Source organism: Panicum virgatum, chromosome 1K (assembly GCF_016808335.1).
Source record: "Panicum virgatum strain AP13 chromosome 1K, P.virgatum_v5, whole genome shotgun sequence".
NCBI classification, from domain to species: Eukaryota; Viridiplantae; Streptophyta; class Magnoliopsida; order Poales; family Poaceae; genus Panicum; species Panicum virgatum.
The window spans coordinates 32,550,636-32,573,416 of NC_053136.1; the positions used below are offsets into that span (position 1 = coordinate 32,550,636).

At 43.6% G+C, this 22,781-nt stretch overlaps 3 protein-coding genes across 5 annotated transcripts; all 3 read left to right on the forward strand.

Moving 5' to 3' along the window:
• Window positions 1-1,053: 1,053 nt before the first annotated feature.
• LOC120702887 lies at window positions 1,054-10,345 on the forward strand. Its single transcript, XM_039986860.1, has 6 exons — window positions 1,054-1,222; window positions 1,313-1,512; window positions 6,551-6,661; window positions 6,736-8,900; window positions 9,687-9,759; window positions 9,844-10,345. The coding sequence occupies exons 1-6, from the start codon at window positions 1,126-1,128 to the stop codon at window positions 9,991-9,993; spliced, it is 2,796 nt and encodes a 931-aa protein (XP_039842794.1). The 5' UTR covers window positions 1,054-1,125; the 3' UTR covers window positions 9,994-10,345.
• Window positions 10,346-11,158: 813 nt separating this feature from the next.
• On the forward strand, window positions 11,159-13,127 carry LOC120702897 (DNA repair protein RAD5B-like). Its single transcript, XM_039986869.1, has 3 exons — window positions 11,159-12,328; window positions 12,467-12,600; window positions 12,713-13,127. Exons 1-3 carry the CDS (start codon window positions 11,684-11,686, stop codon window positions 12,828-12,830), a joined length of 897 nt encoding a protein of 298 aa, XP_039842803.1. The 5' UTR covers window positions 11,159-11,683; the 3' UTR covers window positions 12,831-13,127.
• Window positions 13,128-13,856: 729 nt separating this feature from the next.
• On the forward strand, window positions 13,857-22,326 carry LOC120702906 (RNA pseudouridine synthase 7-like). 3 transcript variants are annotated; one of them, XM_039986896.1, is made up of 12 exons: window positions 13,857-14,054; window positions 14,173-14,216; window positions 14,570-14,647; window positions 14,896-14,996; window positions 17,219-17,306; window positions 18,062-18,140; window positions 18,238-18,320; window positions 18,492-18,557; window positions 19,433-19,489; window positions 20,471-20,593; window positions 21,624-21,762; window positions 21,914-22,326. In XM_039986896.1, exons 1-11 carry the CDS (start codon window positions 13,970-13,972, stop codon window positions 21,759-21,761), a joined length of 942 nt encoding a protein of 313 aa, XP_039842830.1. In that variant the 5' UTR covers window positions 13,857-13,969; the 3' UTR covers window position 21,762; window positions 21,914-22,326. The 3 variants fall into 3 exon arrangements, with proteins under 3 accessions (XP_039842830.1, XP_039842821.1, XP_039842816.1); XM_039986882.1 differs by having other exon boundaries at window positions 13,861-14,054; window positions 21,536-21,762; XM_039986887.1 differs by lacking the exon at window positions 19,433-19,489 and having other exon boundaries at window positions 21,536-21,762.
• Window positions 22,327-22,781: the final 455 nt, after the last annotated feature.

Sequence of the window (22,781 nt, forward strand, 5' to 3'; positions counted from 1 at the left end):
AATTCCGACCGAAATTTCGGTGATTTCGACCGAAATTCGGTGATTTTCGACCGGAAAATTATGTAATTTGTGTTTTTCCTACTGTTCTCGAGGTCAAATGAAAAACTTTTGAATACCAACTTTGTTCAGTTTTTCGAGATCTACAACTTTTGTTTTACGAACTTTTTCATTTGAGCAATGGTTTGAAAGTTATTTAATTATTTCAAAAACTACCAATTAAAAGTCTTTCATTTCATGTGACAACTTCCATTTTCTCTCTTAGGCCTCAACTGGACTTTTATTATTCTTGTTATTGCGGATATGCCTATAAATTATTACAACATAATACATCCAAAGTATATTAGAATTATTACAATCCAAAGATACAACAGAGGCAAAGGCATAGTCCATACTAAGTCCATGTAGCATATTCTCTGCATTTAAATATAACAGAGTACACCAATTGTTATACATATTCATCATCTGACAAGGAAGCTAATTTGTGTAACAATGTTAGAAATTATTTTGTTGACTGCGCATACATTGTAAAATAAGAAAACGAATCTAGTTGAAGAAGCGTTTATGTGCGTATGAAATTGAATAGGTACCTCACCAACATCATGATAAACCAAAGTCTAGTTGAAGTCGAGGGGAGAAAACAAATTTTTGCACATGAAATGACGAGTCATTCAAATTACGGTTTCAAATGTTAATTTTAGCCTAGCAAATGATCTTAGATTTGAGTGTGTTCTAGTCCTATTTGCTCAGAAGAACACCTAGTTTTTTATCATATTTTTTTCGAATTTTTTATAAATATTTTTGAATTTTTAAATTTAAAAACGAAAAATAGCGAAAAATACCGAAATTTCTCTTCCCGGTAACTAGCGAAAACGAAAAAAACACCGAAATTTCGGCAAAATTCGACCGAAAAGTTGAACCCTGGTCCATACACAATGGATCATAGTAATGTTGTTGTTGCATATGTACATATTATGAATTTGGTAACTGCCATAGATGAAAATTGAATTCTTCAAAAAAACTGCTGCTCCAAGATCTGTGTTCGAACATCGGTCGGCTGTTGTTGGATCTTCTCAACGAAGCGTCTCCACCGATGCTCGTCCCCCTCTAACTTCACCGGCGCTCGCTATGCCCGCCCCCTCCGCCGCCGCCGAACGCCTCGCCGCCCAGTGGGTCGCCGACGCCCTCGCCGCCGACGAGACCATCGACTTCTCCGTAGTAAAGGGTAAGCCCCAGGTCCTAATCGCTCACTTCGCGCCCTCGGTTCTCCTTCACTCCTTCAATCTCTCACCTAGGGTTCCTGGTGCTCCACCAGCGCTGGTGGGAGATTCATCGGAGTTCCTCGTCGGCGCCCCGGATGCTGTGCGGGAGCGGGTGGCGCTCCGGTGCCTGCAGGAACTCGCCGCCTTCGCCGTCTCGGACGAGGATGGTGCGGCGGCGGCGGCACCGTCGGGGATGCTTAGGGTTGACGCCGCCCGCTCTTGCGAGGACTTGCTGATTGAGCTCACCGGGCAGGTATTTAGTGTGTATGCAACCATCAGCATTCTCAGTTGTGGGTCGTTCTGACTTCTGATTTACCTATCCCTGTTGTCAAATACTATCAATGTTTTTCTCAGTAGATGCCATCCTTCTCGAAAAATTCGAAGGAACTTAGATAATCATTTGTAGCTGCTTGGTTTCTGGTCATGTGGATTAGTTGACTCCGTCATTTTGGAAATGAGGAGCCTAGATAAAATGCATAGCCCCTTGCTTTCTTATTCGGTTGAAATTGTCCTGGTTTAGTTGTCACTGGTAGAATCATAGTGAGAGAACAGTTGGGGTTGAGTGGCTGTGTTTTTTTTTGGTGTGTGTGTAAAAGAAACCCACAAGAAACTCGTTGGGGCGTAACCCTCTTAGCGACGCGCTACATCGGAACCCGGGTGTGGTGATAAATGGGCAAGGGCCGGGTCGCCATCCCCCCAAGGGCGCGTCGTATCATGACCTGGGTATAATGATAAGTGAGCAAGGGTCGGGTCGTCACCTGAATGGCGCGCTACATCTACGCCCGGGTGTAGTGAAAAATGAGCAAGGGTCTTCGCACTTCCCTCGACGGGTGCGAAGGGTAAGGAAGTTAGCCGAGCCAACTAGGATTCGTATAGGTAGCTGGAACGTAGGGTCCCTAACGGGTAAGTTGCGAGAGCTAGTTGATGTAGCAATTAGGAGGCGTGTAAATATTCTATGCGTTCAAGAGGCTAAATGGAAGGGCCAGAAGGCGAAGGAAGTTGAGGATACTGGATTCAAGCTTTGGTACACGGGAGCAACTCCGGGTAGGAATGGTGTAGGCATCTTGATTGATAGGAGCCTTAAGGATGGAGTCGTAGAGGTTAGAAGGCAAGGCGACCGGATTATCCTAATCCGGTTGGTAGTTGGAGATTCGGTTTTGAATGTGATCAGTGACTATGCCCCTCAGGTAGGCCTTAGTGAGAGCACCAAGATGCAGTTCTGGGAAGATCTAGATAGCATGATTAGTACCGTGCCTACCAGCGAGAAACTCTTCATAGGAGATCTCAACGGCCATGTGGGTGCGACTAATGTAGGGTTCGAGCGAGTGCACGGGGGTTTTGGGTATGGTAGCAGGAGTCAAGAGGGGGAGGATGTGTTGAACTTCGCGTTAGCCTACGACTTGTTGATAGCGAATTCCGTGTTTAAGAAGAGGGAATCCCATCTTGTGACGTTTTGTAGTGGACAACACTCGAGCCAGATCGACTTTATCCTTACTAGGAGGGAGGATAGACGTGATTGCTTAGATTGTAAGGTGATACCTGGGGAGTGTGTTGTCCCTCAACACAAGCTTGTGGTGGCGGACTTTCGTCTTCGGGTACGTGTCCACCGGGACAAATGTGCCAAGATTGCGAGAACAAAGTGGTGGAAGCTTAGAGGGGAAGCGGCACAAGCGTTTAAGGAAAGAATGCTAGGTGAGGGGCCTTGGGAAGAAGGAGAAGACGCAGATGACATGTGGCTAAAGATGGCAACATGTGTTCGGAAGGTGGCCTCAGAGGTGTTTGGCGTGAGTAGGGGAGGCAAACAGGAGGGGAAGGACACCTGGTGGTGGAACGACGAGGTGCAAATGGCTATTAAGGAGAAGAAGGAGTGTTTCAAGCGCCTTCATCTTGACAAGAGTGCAGCCAACATTGAGGGCTATAAATTAGCGAAGAAGGTTGCAAAGCGAGCTGTGAGTGTAGCAAAGGGTAAGGCGTATGATGACCTGTATCAGCGGCTAGGCACGAAAGAAGGGGAGAAGGACATTTATAGGATGGCTAGGATCCGCGAGCGGAAGACAAGGGACATCAACCAAATCAAATGCATTAAGGATGGGACAGATCGACTGCTAGTGAAGGACGAGGAGATCAGGGATAGATGGAGAGAGTACTTCGACAAGTTGTTTAATGGGGAGTGTGAGAGCCCTACCCTTGACTTAGATGACTCTTTTGACGATACAAACAGACGTTTTGTGAGGAGAATTCAGGAGGTAGAGATTGGGGAGGCTTTGAAGAGAATGAAGAGAGGTAAAGCGATGGGCCCTGATGGTATTCCCATTGAGGTGTGGAGATGCCTAGGAGATAGAGCAATAGTATGGTTAACTAAGCTTTTTAATCTCATTTTTCGGTCAAAAAGATGCCGGAAGAATGGAGGAGAAGTATATTAGTACCTATCTTCAAAAATAAGGGCGATGTTCAAAGTTGTACTAACTACCGTGGGATTAAGCTGATGAGCCATACGATGAAGCTTTGGGAGAGGGTTATCGAGCATCGCCTAAGAAGAGTGACAAGTGTGACCCAAAACCAATTTGGGTTCATGCCTGGAAGGTCAACCATGGAGGCGATTTTCTTAATACGACAATTGATGGAGAGATATAGGGAGCAGAAGAAGGACTTGCACATGGTCTTCATTGACCTTGAGAAGGCATATGACAAAGTACCGAGAAATGTCATGTGGTGGGTTTTGGAGAAGCACAAAGTCCCAACTAAGTACATTACCCTCATTAAGGATATGTACAAGGATGCGACGACGTTTGTCCGGACATGTGATGGCAACACCACGGACTTCCCTATTAACATAGGCCTACACCAGGGGTCAGTATTGAGCCCTTATTTATTTGCTTTAGTGATGGATGAGGTCACAAGGGATATACAAGGTGAGATCCCTTGGTGTATGCTTTTTGCTGATGATGTGGTGCTAGTTGACGAGAGTAGGGCAGGGGTTAATAGAAAGTTGAGCTGTGGAGACGCACGTTAGAGTCGAAAGTGTTCAGACTTAGTAGGACCAAGACCGAGTACATGATGTGCGATTTCAGCGCGACTAGGCATGAGGGGGGAGACGTTAGTCTAGATGGGCAAGTGGTGGCCCAGAAGGATACTTTTCGGTATTTAGGATCGGTGCTACAAAAGGATGGCGACATTGATGAAGATGTTAGGCATAGAATTTCAGCTGGCTGGTTGAAATGGCGGTAAGCTTCTGGCATCCTTTGTGACAAGAGGGTGCCACAAAAGCTAAAAGGCAAATTCTATAGGACAGCAATTCGTCCGGCGATGTTATACGGTGCTGAATGTTGGCCTACAAAAAGGCGACATGTGCAGCAACTGAGTGTAGCAGAGATACGGATATTGCGGTGGTTTTGCGGGCACACAAGGAGGGATAGAGTTCGGAACGAAGTTATTCGGGATAGGGTCGGGGTGGCACCAATTGAGGAGAAACTTATTCAGCATCGGCTGAGATGGTTTGGATATGTCCAACGAAGGCCTCCTGAGGCGCCGGTGCGTAATGGGGTTCTTGAGCGGGTCGATAATGTAAAGAGGGGTAGAGGTAGACCTAAACTGACGTGGGATGAGTTGGTTAAGAGAGACCTTAATGATTGGAATATCTCTAAAGAGATAGCTTTGGATAGGAGCGCTTGGAGACTAGCTATCAATGTGCCTGAACCTTGAACTTATTTCTTTCGGGTTTCATCTCTAGCCTACCCCAACTTGCTTGGGAAAAAAGGCTATGTTGTTGTTTGTTTGTGTGTGTGTAAAAGAATATCTGAACAGAGCATCCTGTTGGAAGGTTAATCCAAATCTTAAACATTGACTGTATGTGCACTTTAAGCTAAACTGAGTGATCTTATGGTGTGTAATCATTTTCATTTTGTTCGTCATTGTGGTGCTAGTTAGATTGAAATGTTATTCAAATTGGGGAGCATACTTTTATCTACCAATTCAAATTCATTTAAGTTTTGAAGCATTCTTTTGATTTCCAATAACTATAGAGCAGCTGCTGCATTTAATAATTGGTGATGACTGACAGAGTTCTCAGTACAACAGTAGATTCTTTTCACGAATGGCTTTCTATCGTATTTATTTTCTGTATTTCTTGTGGTAGTTATTGCATTGTACTAGTTATTATGCAATTTGTCCCTATGGGCTGCGGTCAACTGCGGTGCAACTCCAAGAGGAAAATATTGCATATTGTTGTGGACAAATATATTTACTTACCAACTTATCCAATTATTACTGTGAAATATGAATGCTAAATCTCTAACAGACGACTCAGTATTGGTATGTAAGAAAATAGTCTCTATATTTAGTAAAAGAAAAGAATCTTTTGAGCTATTGTGCTCTACATTGAGAATTTGGTTCAAATCGACAGCTACCCTAACTAGATAAGTGGTCAAATATGCTATCTTGCTCCTGCTAAGACCATAGTTATTGAAACCGGACTGGCCTAGTAGTTCGACCGGTAAAACCAGGAACCAGAGCCAAGCCCACCTGTTGGCGTTAAGTGTTAACTAATCAGTTTTCTTAAGGAATTGGAGTTGGGCCACGTTTTGGTACCGAGTTGTGCCGCCTGCTAACTCATGGGCCTTGGAGGGAAAGTCATATAAAATATAAATAAAAGAACTGGGATTGAGAAAATGGGTGACACGGTTATTTGAACCCTGGTCTTGGGGTTGGGAGGCCGTTACTCTTAAATACCAACATTTATTGTCGTGATAATATATGACATTTACAAAAATAAGTATGTTTTGAACCGGCGGTTCTACGTTTGGTTGGCCGGGGAATTGTGAACAGACAACCTCACCAGTTCAATGACCAGTCCAGTCTCAATGATGTGGTCAAGAGTATCCAATTGGTTGCAACCTTGGAACCAATTATTCCATTAATTCTGTGGAAGCTGTGACATGCTTTGCCATTTGCCTACTGATTAAATGGCTGTGAGATTCAAATGACTACTGCATTGCCTTACAGATAAGTTGTTTGAATGCTCTATTTTGTGCTGAAGACTAATATGTTATCTTATATGCCATTCTTCACATAAGCATGCACACATAGCTAATGCGAAAATTTATAAGTATGCACCTAGTGTTTATTGGTGCTTCTAAATGATTAAGTGTAGCTTGCTTATCAGTTGTTGAAATGATCTTCGTGTATTTTTCAGTTTTGTTTGTTTCCTTCCAAAAATAAGACATGTTGCAGTTTGGTTATCATCAATTTATTTCCAGATTCAGGTTTGTTTTATATGAGCATAAAATTTGCAGGTTGGAAGCTCAATAAGTTTTGAAAAGGACAGAATTCTGCCTTTTAGACAAGATATTAAGGACTTTATTTGTATCAAGAAACCTACACTGCCAGGAACTTCTTTGGAGTTGGTAAGTTAAAAGGCTATTTTCAAATGGAAAGTTGAAGTTCTCAAAATGTACCAAGCTGCCTGTTTTATATGTAGCTCCGAGAAGTTGATCCAGAGATTCAATCTGTGGTTGCACCATCCCCAGTAGATCAGACTGGCTTCAAGAAACATGACAACAATCAGTCCCTGTGCAATGTCAACCATCTCCACTCAAATGTAGATAAGCCTAGGCCCCCTACAGTCAATACTGAGCTTCAGCCTGAAAATTTAACACATGTAGATAACGAAACTGAAATAGGTGATTTGCAGCAGTGTCCAATCAAACCAACTGTTGATTTTGACCAACCATGTGCATCAGACATCAGGTTCTACAATCAACCACAAGAAGATGCTATAAATGCTGCTCGTGTCGGTGCAAGAACCACAGAAAAGGATCTTTCTAATGTGGATAGTGACATGTCAGTAGCTGCTCTATCTGCTGATGTACCTGCGTCAGCTTGCTCCAATGCGACTTCGCAGGGCAACATTGTGGAACCCTTGTCAAAGAAGGATATGGTAGATAAAGCTACCGTGGTTCAACCGCAGCCTTGTAAAGGGAAATCATCAAATCCAAATGTTGATGGCACCTGTGATCAATCATTGAAGGATCCCAGCCATGAAAACCAAACTGTGCAGGCTACAATGTCTCCAGCTTTTGACAGAACCAATGATGTTTTACCAACCAATACATCTGAAGCAAGCCACTTGGTAAACCAGAATCTGGATGGCAGTGCCAGCATTCCACCTGTAGAAAAGGATCCTGTTCATGAGGAATTGACTCTGCGAGCTAGCGGTATACCTTCTGTAACCTGCAATGGTGCTATGCAAGAAGACAAATCTGGGACTAACCACCCATCTACAGAGCATACTACAATGTTTGAAGAGCAGATTGGTACCAAGTCTCAACTGGAAGTTAGTTGTGCTGACAAAAACAAGCACACTCTATATGATGATGGCACCATGTTGGAAAAGAATACGGTCTGTGGTGGGGCGAATGTGCAGAATGCTCCAGAGCCTCTTAGCTGCAATGTAACCTTGCATGATAAAATTTCAGAAGCCAACTCTTTATCAGAGCAGAATATTGAAACAAACACAACTGAAGTTCAGGAACGTAGTTGCAGTATATCTGTTCCAAACTCTTCTCATGATGGGGACAGAAAAAGAGCTAAACAAGATTCAAAGAAGCAAAGTGTTGGGAAAACTGTGGCAGAAACATCCCATGTCCATAACGCAGATGATAGTTACAGTGGATTTGCTGCTGCTCGTCTGCTGTCAATGACTGGAAAAATGCCATTCTGTAGTCAGGTTCATGAAGCCAATGATTGCCTTGGGGTCTCCCAAGAACAAGATTTATGCATAAAATGTGGTACAGATGGTCAGCTGCTGCAATGCTGCAGCTGCCTTTTATCTGCTCATGAGAGCTGTTTTGGTTCTTCAGTGACATTTGAAGATTCTGGACAGTTATATTGCCCAGTATGCATCTGTACTAAAGCCACTGAAGCATACCAAAAAGCAAAGAAAACATATATTGAAGCTAGGAAGAATCTAGTTGCTTTCCTTGGCACAGAGCATATGTTCAAGCATCAGGATGAGCAGCAAACCAACAGTGTGGATCAATTGAATGTGCGAAATTCATCAAAAAGGCAAAAAAGCTGCAGCCAAACCAAAGATGATGACCTTGCTAATCAGGGCGAAGAGTCTGATCGGCAGAGGAAGAAACAGAAAATAAATGCTGCAAGTGATGCATGTAATGGGGTAGTCATTGAAAAGGCATCTTCTGTTCGGAATTCTGATGTGACACTCATGAATAAACATTCTGTGCTCCAGAACAATAGCAAACCTCATAATTCTGAGAAAGACCATCATGTGGAAAACACAGAAGTTTGTGAAGATGCTGGCAATGGCCACTCATCTCATGAGAGAAGAAATTCATCTCAGAACAGATGCACTCCTGCTGCAAATCCGGAAGTTGAGGCTGACAAAGAGGATATCCCTACAAATTCTCACCAATCCGAAGATTCTGATGAAATAGAAGCTTCATCCTCAAATGACTCTGGCAAGCGATCCTCACCCCCTTGGCGTACTATGAAGCATCACAAAGCAAAACTACAAGAAAGGGAAGCAACTGCAGCTAGTAATTCTAGAAAAACATTTGGGCAGCAGGATCAACACATGCCTTCACCGTCAGGGAAAAGAAAATATGCATATCCACCCAAGCGTTAGTAAGTATTTGAATGGAGCTTTATTAGCACTTCTTTCCTTATTTTATATGCACTTACTGCTTTATTCGTTTTTCTTGTTTGACTTAAGGGAAAATATTAGCGCAATATGTGATTAGTTTAAAGTCAAATAACATTAAGGCCACTGATTTATATATGCTATAAATAAACCACTCTAGCTGGCATATATGGTAGATAAGGCTCTGCCATAGATGTTTAGTTCCAGCGCTTATGGTTAAATAGTTTCCAATATTTGGCATTCTTAGTTTAGCCTTCTTAATTAATATTATGAATGAGAATAACATTCTGCAGATCAGAAAATTATTTTGGCTTGTATGTCTTAAGCTTTCTGATATCATCATGATGATATGTAGTCTTTTCAGTGTTCACGAGTGATTTCACATTCATGACACCATCAACAGGAGTAGTTTTTGCAAATCACCCTTCATTTTAGTGAAGTAACTGAGGAGTTTTTGTGAATTTATCATTCATTGAAATAAAAAATGAAATGTTGCTTATGCTACTGAAGTTTGGTAGACTTAATTGCTTATGTAGCCAATGCAACTTTTTCTTAATCACTAAGTTGCTATTACCCCTCTTTGTGTGTCAATGACCGTTTAAATTTATCCTGCTCACATGATGAAGTATTGAATTTAACTAATTTGGAGTACCAGTGTTTATTGCCATTTTCCTTAATAGCCCATTTATTATGAAAAATCAAACATTTGAAATTGCACCATTTTATGGTTTCTGCTTTATACCCAATAATCAAGCATATCCATCTGGCAGTTCCAATCCTGTTGCACCCACTGGAAGGCGCACGAAGCTCTGTTGGACAGAAGAGGAAGAAGCAGCTTTAAGGGTAACCGTTCTTTCTTTATGAATTTTCCATTACATCTGCTGCTTGGTTGGCTTAGATATTTACAATACGCACTGTGTTATCCAGGAAGCAATGGAAAAATTCACCCCACGGGACAACGGGGCTATTCCATGGGTTCAGATACTAGAACAAGGCAGGAATGTGTTTCACAAGACACGCCTCCCTTGTGATCTGAGGGTCAAGTGGAGGAACATGAAGAAGAAAGCAGGCTCCTGACGCTAACCATTTCACGCCTAATGCTACCATCGTACCATGTCAGTCTAACCCTTTCTCACCTCTGAGCATCCTCATGACCTCATGTAAATGTTTTGTGCTATCTTCTCGCACAAGTAGGACCTACAAAGTTCAGTCTGATGTCTTATGTAGTAGCTTTCAATCATTAGGAAACTATAAGGGCGTTTGGTTTCTCTGCTGTGAAGGTCGTCGGGGTATGTAAAGGACCTGTATTATTTTTCCAACATCTCCATTGTACATTTTCATCCGCCGGTTTCGGATGAGTACAGTACGGGACCGAATTTTCCCTGTAGGCTGTAGCTACAATATGCGATTGTAGCTTGAGTTTTTTTTTCATTTTGAGCATATTTGATGGTCTATTCTGAAGGAAATTATGCATTTCGTCATGCCGGTATAGTGAAGGCCATGGTCTACAAAAAAAACCCACCGCAGTTGTGCACGTGACATTATTTTCGTCATGCCCGCTTCCAAACTGTATGAACCCTAAACTCCTATCGAGCGTTAAGACCTCAAGAAGGGCGGTTTGAACAGGCATAAACACTAATTTAGTAAATGGAAACGCAAGACAATATTTCCTTTTAGAAAATCTTATCTATCAAGCATGAATAAGGCCATGTTTAGTTTCCAAAGATTTTCCTACAGTATCTATCACATCGAATCTTCGGATATATGCATGGAGTGTTAAATGTAGTTGAAAAAATAACTAATTATACAGTTTAACTGTAAATGACAAAATGAATTTAATTAGTCCATGATTGGATATTATTGTTAAATTACAACGAAAGTGCTACAATATCAAAATTCAAAATTTTTTGCGAACTAAACAAGGCCTAATTCTTTTAGTCGAATGATCTTCAAATTTACTTCAAACGCACGTTCAGGTTCACCAAGTTTTCTAGTAAACACAAAGTAGTTGTAGAAAACATTTCACTTTCGTTCAAAAAAAAGAAAAGAAAACAGTTCACTTCCAACCCGAAAACAAAATTTTCACTGCACCTTCACCGTCGGCCTTTCCCTCCAACCCGTCCCGCCAAAACTGAGAACATTTCCTTTCCCTCGTCTTCGTCTCTTATCCCCCGGCCAAAAACCCCGCCAAAGCCCATAAAACTCCCCCTTCCCTCCAAATCCCCAACTCCCAACTCCTCATTTCCCTCCACCATCGCCTCCCAACCGCGCTCCAATCCTCTTCGGCTCTTCGCCGGAATCTACTTTCGTATCCTCACCGCCGACAGGTCGCTATGGCGTGCGAGGATCCCGACCACCGCGGCCCGCCGGAGCGGTCCTCCGACCAGCCCGCCCTCTTCGATGACGACATGGCCGCCTTCGGCGCCGTCCTCGGCGCGGACCTCCCTTTGGCCGCGGCGGTCGACGCGCTCACCCGCTGCAGCGGCGACACCGAGCGGCCCATCAAATGGCTCCCGGACAATGCCGCCGACCGCGATGGCGGCGACGTCGAGCCGGAGAAAGGTCCTGCTGGTGTTGCCGCTCCGGTGCCTGCTCCGAGGGGCGTCACTGCGGAGCGCGGCGGTGCCGGCGGCGCTCTCCCCGCGCGGCCGCCGCCTCCGGTGAAGGTTGAAGCCGTGGCCGGGGTCAGGGTTGAGGTCAAGACGGAGCCAATCGATGCCGACGAGGTGAAGGTGAAGATTGAAGCTCCCGAAGAGGTGAGGGGAAGATGAAGGTTGAAGCTCCCGGCGAGGCCGAGGTCAAGGTGAAGATGGAGGTTGAAGCTCCCGGCGAGGCCGAGGTCAAGGTGAAGATGGAGGTTGAAGCTCCCGGCGAGGCCGAGGTCAAGCAGGAGGATGAGGCCGATGTCAAGGAAGAGGAGCCGCGCGGTTCGCCCATCAAAGGTCAGGTTTTTTCACCGCGCCGTGTGAAGGAGGATGAGAGTGACTGCAGCGAAGCCGAGGTGGAGGTGGTGGAACCCTCGGCGAGGTCCAAGAAGAGGCCCCACGAAGACGACGGCGTGGTCTTCATCGACCTGACGACGTCCCACCCGGCGCCGTACCTCAACCCGAAGCCCATCCGCGCGATGCCGCCGCCGGGGGCCATCCCGAAGAACGAGTGGAGGATGGTGGTGGCGTCGCCACCGGCGGAGCTGGACGAGTACCCACCGGACCGCCGCGAGTGGTGCTTCTTCAAGAAGTCGTATGCCACCGGGCTGTCGACGTGCCGCGGGAGGAAGCTGCTCGACGGCGGCGAGGTCGTCCACTTCGCGTTCCCGTCGCACGACAGGCTCCGTGGCGGGATCAGGATGTCGTACAGGCAGGAGGCTGCTCTGATGGAGATCGTGCGCTTCTCGACCAACCGATCTGGAGAGGTTAGTTCTTGCAAATTTACTCGCAACCACTTCTCTTATGATGCACATCGGCACATCGCTGCATATCTAGAGGAGATCGGTGTATCTGTGCAGAGTTAGTGCCTCAATTTTTCGATTGTTGGTGGTTGTTAATTGTAGATTGGGAAGCTGTCTCCCGTGTGGGCAAAGTGCCTTGCCCCGCTGGTAAATTCTTCCACGATCAAGGTCCAGGGGAAGATTGTGTTTCCGATGATGGAGCTGAGGCTGATGCAGGAAGTTTTGCTGTATGTCAGGTAATGAGCGGAATTGGACGTTCATCTGGGCTTGCTGTCTGATTTGTTACTTGAGTCCTCCATTGCGCCACTGTGTTGTCCTGCCTGATGCTGAATTTGTTGGCTTCTGCAGCTTCTACGTCCACCGCTCATCCATGTGCCTGATTGCTCCTGAAAACGCTCACCATCCAGACAATCCTCTTCGCGGCCTGTTCAAGTTGCTCCGGAGATTCGGCGTACCTGAAGTCTGAAGCCCCTGTGCCCAGTCGACATCGATGGCCGCGCTTGGAAAGGAAGGGCAAGTTTGCCATAAGTTTTAGGAACTCGCTAGGAATAGAGTAGTAGTGCATCGGTTCACCGTGCTGGCTAATTTTGCTCTAATCTTGCCGCACGGCATGGCTTCTAAGCGTTCTTGTATCTATGCCGCCCCCAGTTAACTCTGATTTCTACTCCTAGCTCTGCTAGGCTAATGGTGTCGTCCCGTGTTGAAACTTGAAATGTTGAGCTTGAGCGATGGTGTCGGGTTCATTGTTTTCAAACATCATGCACTTGACTGGCTTATTCTGAACATGGAACAACGATGTGACGATCAGTCCCGAAAACAAGTTCTGCCCCTACTTGCATTTGTTTGCTGCCCTCCCTTGCACATACAAAGCTAAACTGTACATACAAATTGCCTGAAACCCTGTAATAAGTCTGTAATGTACAGCTAACTTTTTTGTTTCAAAAAAAATGTACAGCTAACTTTTAGCTGTAGGCTGTTTGCAATCTGAATATTGATTAGAGTAGACAACTACCATATCAATCGTTGATCACAAAAATCTCTACAATTTGGATTATCTAAATCTGTTTCGGCGCCGATTCGAATTGTTGACCACCATTTAAATATCGGCATTTGATTATCAGATTATCTAACTCTGTTCCCACACTAATTCCATGTGGTGCCTGCCATTTGAAAAAATATTTATATTTGTATCTGCATCCTTATAATATCACTTGAATTCCAAATCCGACCCAAAGAAAACTATGGATTAGGATCGAGAGCGGTTTGTTTGATCTGATCCATTTTCATCCCTACTCCGACCCAAAAATTCAAGATTGGAGTTTTGGATCTTGTGTCTCCATTCCACAAATTCCTTTAGTGTTTTTCCTCGAAGAATCAATCTTGCCAAAATTTGTAGGATGCATGATGCATCAAACGGAACGGATTTGCGAGGGGAAAAAAGAAGAAATCCTGAGAGGCTCTACCTCGTGGCCCACTTGCAGAGACTGATGTCAGTCAGACCCACTAGGCCACTACCCCTTCGCTGTATTGGTGTGGTTCCTTCCACGGAGCCGAAGGCGAGCCGCCGCCGCATCCGGGGTGTGTGTTATCGCCGATTAGCCTGAGATGGCGGCGCCACCGGGAGGAGCTGGGATCGTGTGGCAGACGCCGGCCAACCCGCCCGAGCCGCAAGACTACGTCATCCGCAACGGCAAGTAACCGCAGCCTCCTCTCCTCTTCTTCCATGGCGCCGCGCCGTGCGGGAGTCCCCGGCACTAAAACCCTAACCCCTCCCTCCCTTGCTGACGATTTCTCAATCCCCTCTGCAGGTCGGCGCTACGTGAGGCCTTACTACTTCGAGTTTATCTCCCATGTAATTCCGAACCGCCACTTCCTGTACTTAGCTATGCCAATGTGAGGACATCAGGTGCTGTAGTTGTGGATATGCTCTCCAACCAAAATAATGGGACTATATAATGGTTCATACCATCACACACATGCAATTCCTAAAGTTCAGTGTTCGGTTTTCATCAAGATCTAATATTCTATCAATTGTGAGTTGTGACAAAAGTTTTACTTCACTCGGTGTCTGTGCTTGTTTCTGTTCTTAAGAAATGCTGGTTTAGTTTGCTGTGCTCCAATGATAGATAAAAGCAGAGATGCATTACTTTCTCTGTGGATCTAAGCATTTTGTCAAATTTCTGATCCATTCATTTGGTTTTGCAGGTGAAAAACAGATGGGCTGGAAAGACCATTGTTGACCTCTTCACTGATGAGTTCAAAGGGCGGTCTCGTGAATACTATGTATGATTCATGCCATTATAACCTTTGGAGTTTACATATCATATCACATAGTTTCATTACACTTATTTATCCTTACATCATAAGTGATTTGAGTACATTCATAAGTGGTTTGCTACTGAATGCCATTTCTTAAATTCTGCATATCCATCCATGATTTAACCTTTGTTCACATTTTGAGAGACCGTTCTATTCTTATTACTCCAGTAACAATTGCATTGCTGCATCTAAGCGAAAGGTGAAATTGCTAGGTTCGTGCAGTGAAGTGTGGGAGGCTTCAGGTGGATGGCCAAATGGTTCACAAAGACTATATCGTGAAATCATCACAAAAGATAAGCCACTTCCTGCACAGGTCGGTCATTTTAGTCGATTTTGAAATTACTGCCCACACTGGAAAATGTGTGATAATTTGGCCTAAAAAAGATTCAACATAGATTGCTGCATAGAAAAATGGTCAAAAAAATCAGGAGCAGCCTAAATACAAATTAGTGCACATTATATCCTTTACATGCTTGTACCATAAAAATGCCAAGTAAATCGACAAATAGCTAACAGATGTTTTGGTAATGGCGTAATGTCTTAATTTTCTCTTGGGATCATTTAGATAAATGATAATCGACATAAAGTGTTTGTTATACTTTATGAAAGTCTAATGACAACTTAGTTAATGATTATGTTTAGTTTTACGTCATGTCCCATCTTACCTTTATGTAGTTCTCTTGTCAAGCACATGCTTCCAGTTGCACTGTTTCCTGATTTGATGGAAATGTGTAATGGTGATGGATATTTTGGGGTAACTAGGCCTTATGCTTTGCCAAGAGCTTGAGAGATTGAGGGAGACTAGAATTGTTTCTTCATTGTTCATTTCTTAATTAGATTGATACATCTCCTCTCATTATATAGAGAGGGTTACTTGACCTGTAAGCAAGGCTTACTTGACCCCTAAGTAATATCCTAACCTAATCAATCTATCTTATTCCTTTCCTAACAAACCAAATCCATCTAATCTAATTTGACGGGTACTGTTCACGTGGTACTGTTCCGCGTGGGCCCTTGGGCTGGCTCCGCCTGCCATCTCGGTGGCAGCCTGCTGGCTGCCCATGACATCTCCCCCGCCCTTGGAGACCCAGCTCGCCCTCGAGCTGGATAGTTACTGGTCGAGGAAGGAGCCGACAGCGTCCTGGATCCCATGGGAAGAGACGAGCAGCCAGCTGGTCGCCCTAGTGGTTGCTGTGGCCTGAGCCCCTTGAACCAGGGAAGAATGCCCACGCTGAAAGCTGAAAGCTCTTGCGGCAAGGCAGCGACCTGTCCTTGCGAGTCACTGGTGGGTGCGGTGAGGGAGTTGATGAGCTTGGCCAAATCAGTCATGGTGGGTGTTGTCCGTGGCGACGAATTGGAGACAGCAGAAGGGGTGGTCGGCGCGGCGGCGGCTGGAGTGGTCGGCGCGACGAAGAGGGTGGTCGGCGCGACGAAGAGGGTTGCCGGCGGCGGCGGTAGGTGGAGATGGTGAGTGGGAGCGAGTAGGGTAGGTTGGATTGCTGCACGCTGCTTCCTTTTGGCGTGGCTCGCCAAGAATCCTCGCGCTGCCGCCTGTAGCCGCACCGCAGCAAAGCGTTCACGGCCGGACTTCTCCAGAGATTGCATCCGCCGGCGTGACAGGAATCCCCGTGCTGCTGCCTGAAGGCGTACTGCCACGAGGCGTTCACGGTCCTCCTTATCCTTCGCCTGGAAACGCGCCCTGAGGCGATCCAGCTGTGTGAACACATCAGCAAAGAGGCGTGAAGTGTCGTTGGCAGCAGGGGACACATGATGGAGCAGGTTGGAGCGTGGGGGTGATCCGAAGCGTAGGTGCAGTAGCTTGGTGAAGCGGCGCCACGCCGGGGTGCCCTCATCCCGCTGGACTTGGAGGAACCACATCCGGGCGTCCTCCGCCAAATTACGGGAAGCCATCCACACTTTTTCTTCCTCCATGATGCGCTCCCGGTTGAAGTAGGTCTCGCATTGGTTGATGAAGGCGAGCGGATCAGATTTCCCATCTAATGGAGGAAAATCCATCTGGAACTATGGCATAGGTTGTGGTGGTGGTAGATGGTGGCGCAGATCAATGACCGGCCGGGGAGGATAGATCGGGCGGCGTGGAAGAGGATCGCCGGCTAGCTGATACCAGATGTAATGTAGATGAATATTTTGGGGTAACTAGTCCTTATGCTTTGCCAAGAGCTTGAGAGATTGAGGGAGACTAGAATTGTTTCTTCATTGTTCATTTCTTAATTAGATTGATACATCTCCTCTCATTATATAGAGAGGGTTACTTGACCTGTAAGCAAGGCTTACTTGACCCCTAAGTAATATCCTAACCTAATCAATCTATCTTATTCCTTTCCTAACAAACCAAATCCATCTAATCTAATTTGACGGGTACTGTTCACATGGTACTGTTCCGCGTGGGCCCTTGGGCTGGCTCCGCCTGCCATCTCGGTGGCAGCCTGCTGGCTGCCCATGACAGAAATGATTAACATGTATTTTCTCACCCACAATTTTAATGGAGCTTTCTCAAGGTGATTTCTATTCCAGGCATGAGCCGCCTGTCTTGGCTGGTGATATTTCAATACTTCAGAATGAAGTTGATGTCGTAACTATTTGCAAACCAGCTTCTGTCCCAGTAAGTTTATATTCACAGTGCACATGAAAGATGTTATACTAAATGATGTAGGTAAATGTATTGATCCAGTCTTATTACTAGCACAATCCTATGCTGTTCTAGTTTTGACTTGTTAAGTCTTAAGAATGTCCTCCCTTTCTTATTCTTAGTAATCAAGCCTATTTTTGTTAAATATGTCACCTGAACTAAAATACATTAGGTTCAGTAGCAACACAAATTACGTATGCTAGTAAATAATCAACATGGTACTCTCAAAGTTGTATCTGATGGGATTTCCAGGTATTGTAATGGCAGAATCTTAGTTTTTTTTCTGGTATTTTTTTATATGATCAGATGGTGCCTGGGTTATCAACTAATCATAAACAGTTTTTTGGGATGGCATTAAATTAAGTTTGCTAGGTTATTCATGAACTTGGGATGAAATGCAGGTTCCACTTTAAGAAAAAGGTTATTCAAGAATCAAGGCAATTTGGTTCATTAGTTTGTTGAAGATGAAATCAATTTTTAGAACGAAGTAACAATGTAAATGCTAGAGTACCTAGACCAAATAAGTTATCGTTGTCTTCAGAAGAAAATAGGCTCTCAAATTTTAACCAAAGAAAAGACAAGCTTGGTGGTGTCTACGCATGCACCTCCTGCCAACTGAGCTGAGCTAGGTTTAGTACCTAATGGAAATACTTAATTGATAATTAGTGTATCTTTGGTTTAAGTCGTATAATGTGATTTAATTCAAGCAAGCGGTTCCCATTTTGTAGGTTCATCCATGTGGCCAGTACCGTAAGAATACTGTAGTTGGGATTCTGCAGGCTGAGCATGGGTTGACACCCCTATTTCGTATCCTTTGCTTTAATTATCCGTTCATTTGTCTGTATGATTTATACCTTTATTCATCAGGCATTAGAATTCCTTGACTATCATTTTATTTTCACAGCGGTGCATCGGTTAGATCGATTGGTTTCAGGCCTCCTTATATTTGCCAAAAATGCTGAGAGAGCCGAATGTTTCAGGCAACAGGTGATATTAGAGACCATGATAGTATTCTCCTTTTTATCATACTGTATATTACGTGCATCTGCACTCTTAACGTGTGATTGTATCCATTTGATCTGTCTGCACTCGTTTTGTAATTCACTTATTGACATTTTATCCTTTTTACACATGTTTCTTATTTTAACACTGTTACAGATTGAAGCTGGTCTCTTGCAAAAAGAATATGTGGCCAAGGTTGTTGGTGTATTTCCTGATGGTGAGGTATGCTGTTTATGTAGCGTTCACATTTCTTTCTATCCCCGGATAAATAGCTGATTCTTCCGTGAAGTAAATCCTATAGTAAATCTTTAACATATTAGATCTTTATTTTTTCTACTCATAGCCTATATTTTTTGGAGACCAAGTTGCCTTACATTGCATACCCTTTCTTTTGAAATTTTAAGATCCAATTGAGTTTAGGAGCTATATCTTTTTGTTATTACATCAAACCAAAAAGAAAGGAATCAAGGTGGGGCTTTAGCTGCACAGTCAAGCAGCTAAATCTTATGTTGTGGGCGTGCACAAGTGCATTTGTATTTTTTGTGAGTGCAAGCAACTATAGTAACATGGAGCCCTGTTATTAAAACGACGTTTTCACGACGTTTTCTCTTGTGAAATCGACGTTTAAACGTTTAAAACGTCCGTTTAAACGTTAAAACGTCCATCGTTTCGTTAAAATCTACCCTCTATTCGTTTCGTCGTTTTATCGTTTTAATAAGCTTGACATGGAGGGTAACATCATATACTCTTTAACTAAGGTTTGTCGTTTAGAAGACACTTAATGTTTAGAGCATGTATTTTGTGGCCATAGACATAAAACTAGAACAATTGGTGATTAGGATTTGGACATGCTGTATTGGAAGGCGGCCGCATACCCTGACTAGGTAGGACATGCCTGCCTAATCGGCAAATCAGGCAATATGCTATGCCTTGTACAGTTGAATTTTCCTTCATGAATTTTGCAGAAATTCTTCTTTTAGGACCTGAATAGATTGCTGGAAAGTTCTTGCCAGTGTTCTAAGCATTTGAAATGTATTTGTTGTCATACATAAATGCTAATTTGGCATGAATATCTATCTGAACAAGTTTCGTTTCAGCAAACTGTTGATGCCAATGTAAATTTCAATGCACGGGAAGGAAGGAGTACTGTGGAGGTCTGTAAGCAATTAAGATTGTTGTCGTGCATGTTTTTCTGTGAAAATATGTTGGAGCAATGACTGAATCTCTTTCCTTCCCTCCCTCTTTCAATGAAAGCATATTGCTGCTAGGGCAATTCTAGGCTAGTACAGATTGGTTTGTAGATGTTTAACTTCAACAATGGTTATAATTATCAAATAATTTGTACCAGAAATATCATTATTTTTTATTACTTCGTTGAAACCCTGTGTGTTCTTTATCATGAATATAAAATAAGTAAAGAAATGTTACGTTATCCTTATAAATAAATAGTATTTCTTTTACCACCCTAATCAAAGACATACCACTATTTACTTAAGCAAACATGGCAAGATTAGGGCCCTGTTTGATAGAGCTCTACCAAACACCAAAATGGCTCCTGTGGAGAAGCTCTGCAAATCCCACTGAGGAGCCATTCCGCGGAGCAGGAGCAAAAAAAAAAAAAAAAAACTAGCTCCCCGTGGCTCCTCTCGTCGCTTTCCATGTTTGACCTCGGGGAGGGGTATCAGTTGGCAGCGGGGAGGTGGGGCCGGAGGCGGGGAGCGCAAGGTTGGGGCAGCGGTGGCCAGCGCACAGCTGCAGGGAGCAAGAGAGAAGGGCGGCGGCGGGAGCGCGAAGCAGGGGAGGAGAGAGTGGTGCAGAGGCGGAGACAGAGGCAGTTGCTGGAAGGATGAAAAGGATGAGGAGGAAAGAGAAGATCGGAGGGAAAGAAAATGAGAGGAAAAAAATAGAAAGAATTTTTTTTTAAAATTAAGGGTATCATGGATATTTGACAACTGAAGTAGCTGTTTCACCAAACGTTTTCTCAACCATACTATTCGGAGCTAAAAAAAAGCTTCTCTACCAGAGAAGCCACAGCCAGGGCTCTACCAAACTGGCCCTGAATAGAACTACATGTGTACTTGGCAAAAGAAATACTGCTCTCAAGCAGTGATCTGAGTACAGTTTCTGAAATGCAGATTAGTGGTGGTGCTGGTAAAGAAGCAAATGGAAAACAGGCACTCACGAGGTTTCAGAGGATTTGCACTGACGGCACTCACAGTATTGTCTTGTGCAGACCTGTAACTGGTCGAACTCATCAGGTATATTTACTCTGAATTTTGTACATTGCACTGCTTTGAGTACGCAAATGGTCAGATGCATCTTACATTTGAACAGCATTACTTGCCACTTGGTCTAGATATTTCTAAGAAATTAGTAGATACCCCACCTATCAAATTTCATGGTCAAATCATTATGTAAAATAGTGTACTAAAAAGGCAAGCATTGCATCATCCATCATTCAGATGCAGTTTGCCTCTTTTGTATACTATACAGTACAGATGAAATCAATATGCATAGTGAAATATTTTTTTTATTCATGCACCCACCTCCAACAATCATACACAGATGAATTTTTTTTCTCACTTAGGCTTTATGTTTGGAACTTGGTATTGCCTATTTACAATTCATTATGAACATATTTACCTTCCAGTAAAACATGCAAAATGTATAATTTACTTACTATCGAACCACAAGCCTTCATCCGCTTGCTACCAATTGTTATAGGCACTCAAAGCATCAAATATCGCCTCTTGTGTTGATTCTTCTCCTTATTTAGACAAGTTTCATTTCCAATATACTCCCTCCATACTTGAAAGGAAAGTCGTTTTGGACAGTGACACGGTCTCCAAGGCTTAACTTTGACTTCTTATTTTTATAAAAATATTTATCGCAAAGTGATATATTTATATTTTTATGAAAGTATTTTTCAAGACAAATCTATTCATATGGTTTTTTTATATTTTGAAACTCAACAACTTAAAAGTTATTCATAATTTATATTCCCAATGTTTGACCCGAACCTTGTCCAAAACGACTTTCTTTTCAAGTATGGAGTAAGTACACCACCACCCTTCCTCCCGTCCTTGCTGCTTAATTCTTTGGAACTACAAAACTGTGTTTTTTAGGCTTTTACATGTATCTATATACGGTTGAAGCATTTGTGCCACTTACCTAATCTCCTGATATGTTAAAAAATGTAGATAAGGGTGCATCTAAAATACACTGGTTATCCAATAGCTAATGATGAGCTGTACCTTTCGGGGGACTTCTGTCCACGATCAATAAAAGGAACCAGTGCTAGTACAGAAATGGCACCATCTGACTCAGACAGTAGTGCGGCTGATCATGGCAACAAAGATTCAGAAACAGATGAGGGTTTTGATATCGATCCGATGTGCACAAACTGTCCAAATCTCGCTCCAGTAGGGTGAGTGTTTACTTTTGCTTAACATGTTCATAGTATTTGATATTAAGAGTGGCCTATAAAGGATTTGATTAGAGATAATGTTTTCAAGTAGATCTGCCTTGTAGTAGACTTGTAGATTGTGTATTCACTTTAAGGTTTGTCCGTTTGGCAGTTATGATGGAGACGAGGAAGGACTATGGTTGCATTGCGTGCGATACACGGGTCCTGATTGGAGCTATGAATGCCCTTATCCTGACTGGGCGTTCCTTGATAGTGTGTCAACGAAGAAGATGAAGTTATGATGTTGTAAATTAGTTCATGGTGAATAGTAAGCCTGGAAAACTGAACAACCCAGATTGTTTTGGCGTGCCCTATGATCGAGGTTCCTAGGTTTTCATTCAGTCATTCAAACAAATCAGGTCCAGTTTTCCTTCCTTCTGATTCAGCCAATTCACGGCTCAGCCCTTATCAACAACTTAAAATTCAGCATACATTAGCACACCCACCATTATCCAGGTCCATGCAATTCCTGTGTGATATTGCTACAAGTTTTCAACTTGCAAGGAGTTCTATTGTTGGTTCTTAGCTTGTTGCATGCATATTGCTAGATTAGAGTAGTAACATGGAACATAACACTGCTGGCGGCAGTAACCAAAGGGTTGCGAAAATGCAGTGCTAGTGGAAACCAGGCGACGCTGTAAGCTATCCTCCGTCCTAAAATAAGTTTTATTTAGTCTTTAAATTTTCTTCTACAAACAGTGTTCTTTTATATTATAATAAAGTTCATCTAACTAAAGTCATATTAAATACCAAGAAAAAATTGTATAGAAAAGTGCGTGTAGTTGGCCCATGTATCCCTTTGTAGTAGTTGGCCCATGTGGTGCAGTGGTTGTAGTGTGCTGGCTTAATACCACCTTGGAAGTTTAGGGGGTGTGGGCTGGCTTAATACCAGCTTGGAAGTTTAGGGGGTGTGGGCTAGCTTAATACCATCTTTGGGTTAATTTGGAAAAAAGTTCAATTTACTCCCCTCAATTATAGCC

Excerpts from the sequence above, each read along its gene's own strand:
- LOC120702897 (XM_039986869.1), top strand. The coding sequence starts at position 11,684 with ATGAAGGTTGAAGCTCCCGGCGAGGCCGAGGTCAAGGTGAAGATGGAG. Across the intron at positions 12,329-12,466 it reads CGACCAACCGATCTGGAGAG|ATTGGGAAGCTGTCTCCCGT; the intron begins GTTAGTTCTTGC and ends TGTTAATTGTAG. Across the intron at positions 12,601-12,712 it reads GAAGTTTTGCTGTATGTCAG|CTTCTACGTCCACCGCTCAT; the intron begins GTAATGAGCGGA and ends TGGCTTCTGCAG.
- LOC120702887 (XM_039986860.1), top strand. The coding sequence starts at position 1,126 with ATGCCCGCCCCCTCCGCCGCCGCCGAACGCCTCGCCGCCCAGTGGGTC. Across the intron at positions 1,223-1,312 it reads CGACTTCTCCGTAGTAAAGG|CGCTGGTGGGAGATTCATCG; the intron begins GTAAGCCCCAGG and ends GTGCTCCACCAG. Across the intron at positions 9,760-9,843 it reads AGGAAGAAGCAGCTTTAAGG|GAAGCAATGGAAAAATTCAC; the intron begins GTAACCGTTCTT and ends TGTGTTATCCAG.
- LOC120702906 (XM_039986882.1), top strand. The coding sequence starts at position 13,970 with ATGGCGGCGCCACCGGGAGGAGCTGGGATCGTGTGGCAGACGCCGGCC. Across the intron at positions 14,055-14,172 it reads AGACTACGTCATCCGCAACG|GTCGGCGCTACGTGAGGCCT; the intron begins GCAAGTAACCGC and ends TCCCCTCTGCAG. Across the intron at positions 18,321-18,491 it reads CCGAATGTTTCAGGCAACAG|ATTGAAGCTGGTCTCTTGCA; the intron begins GTGATATTAGAG and ends ACACTGTTACAG.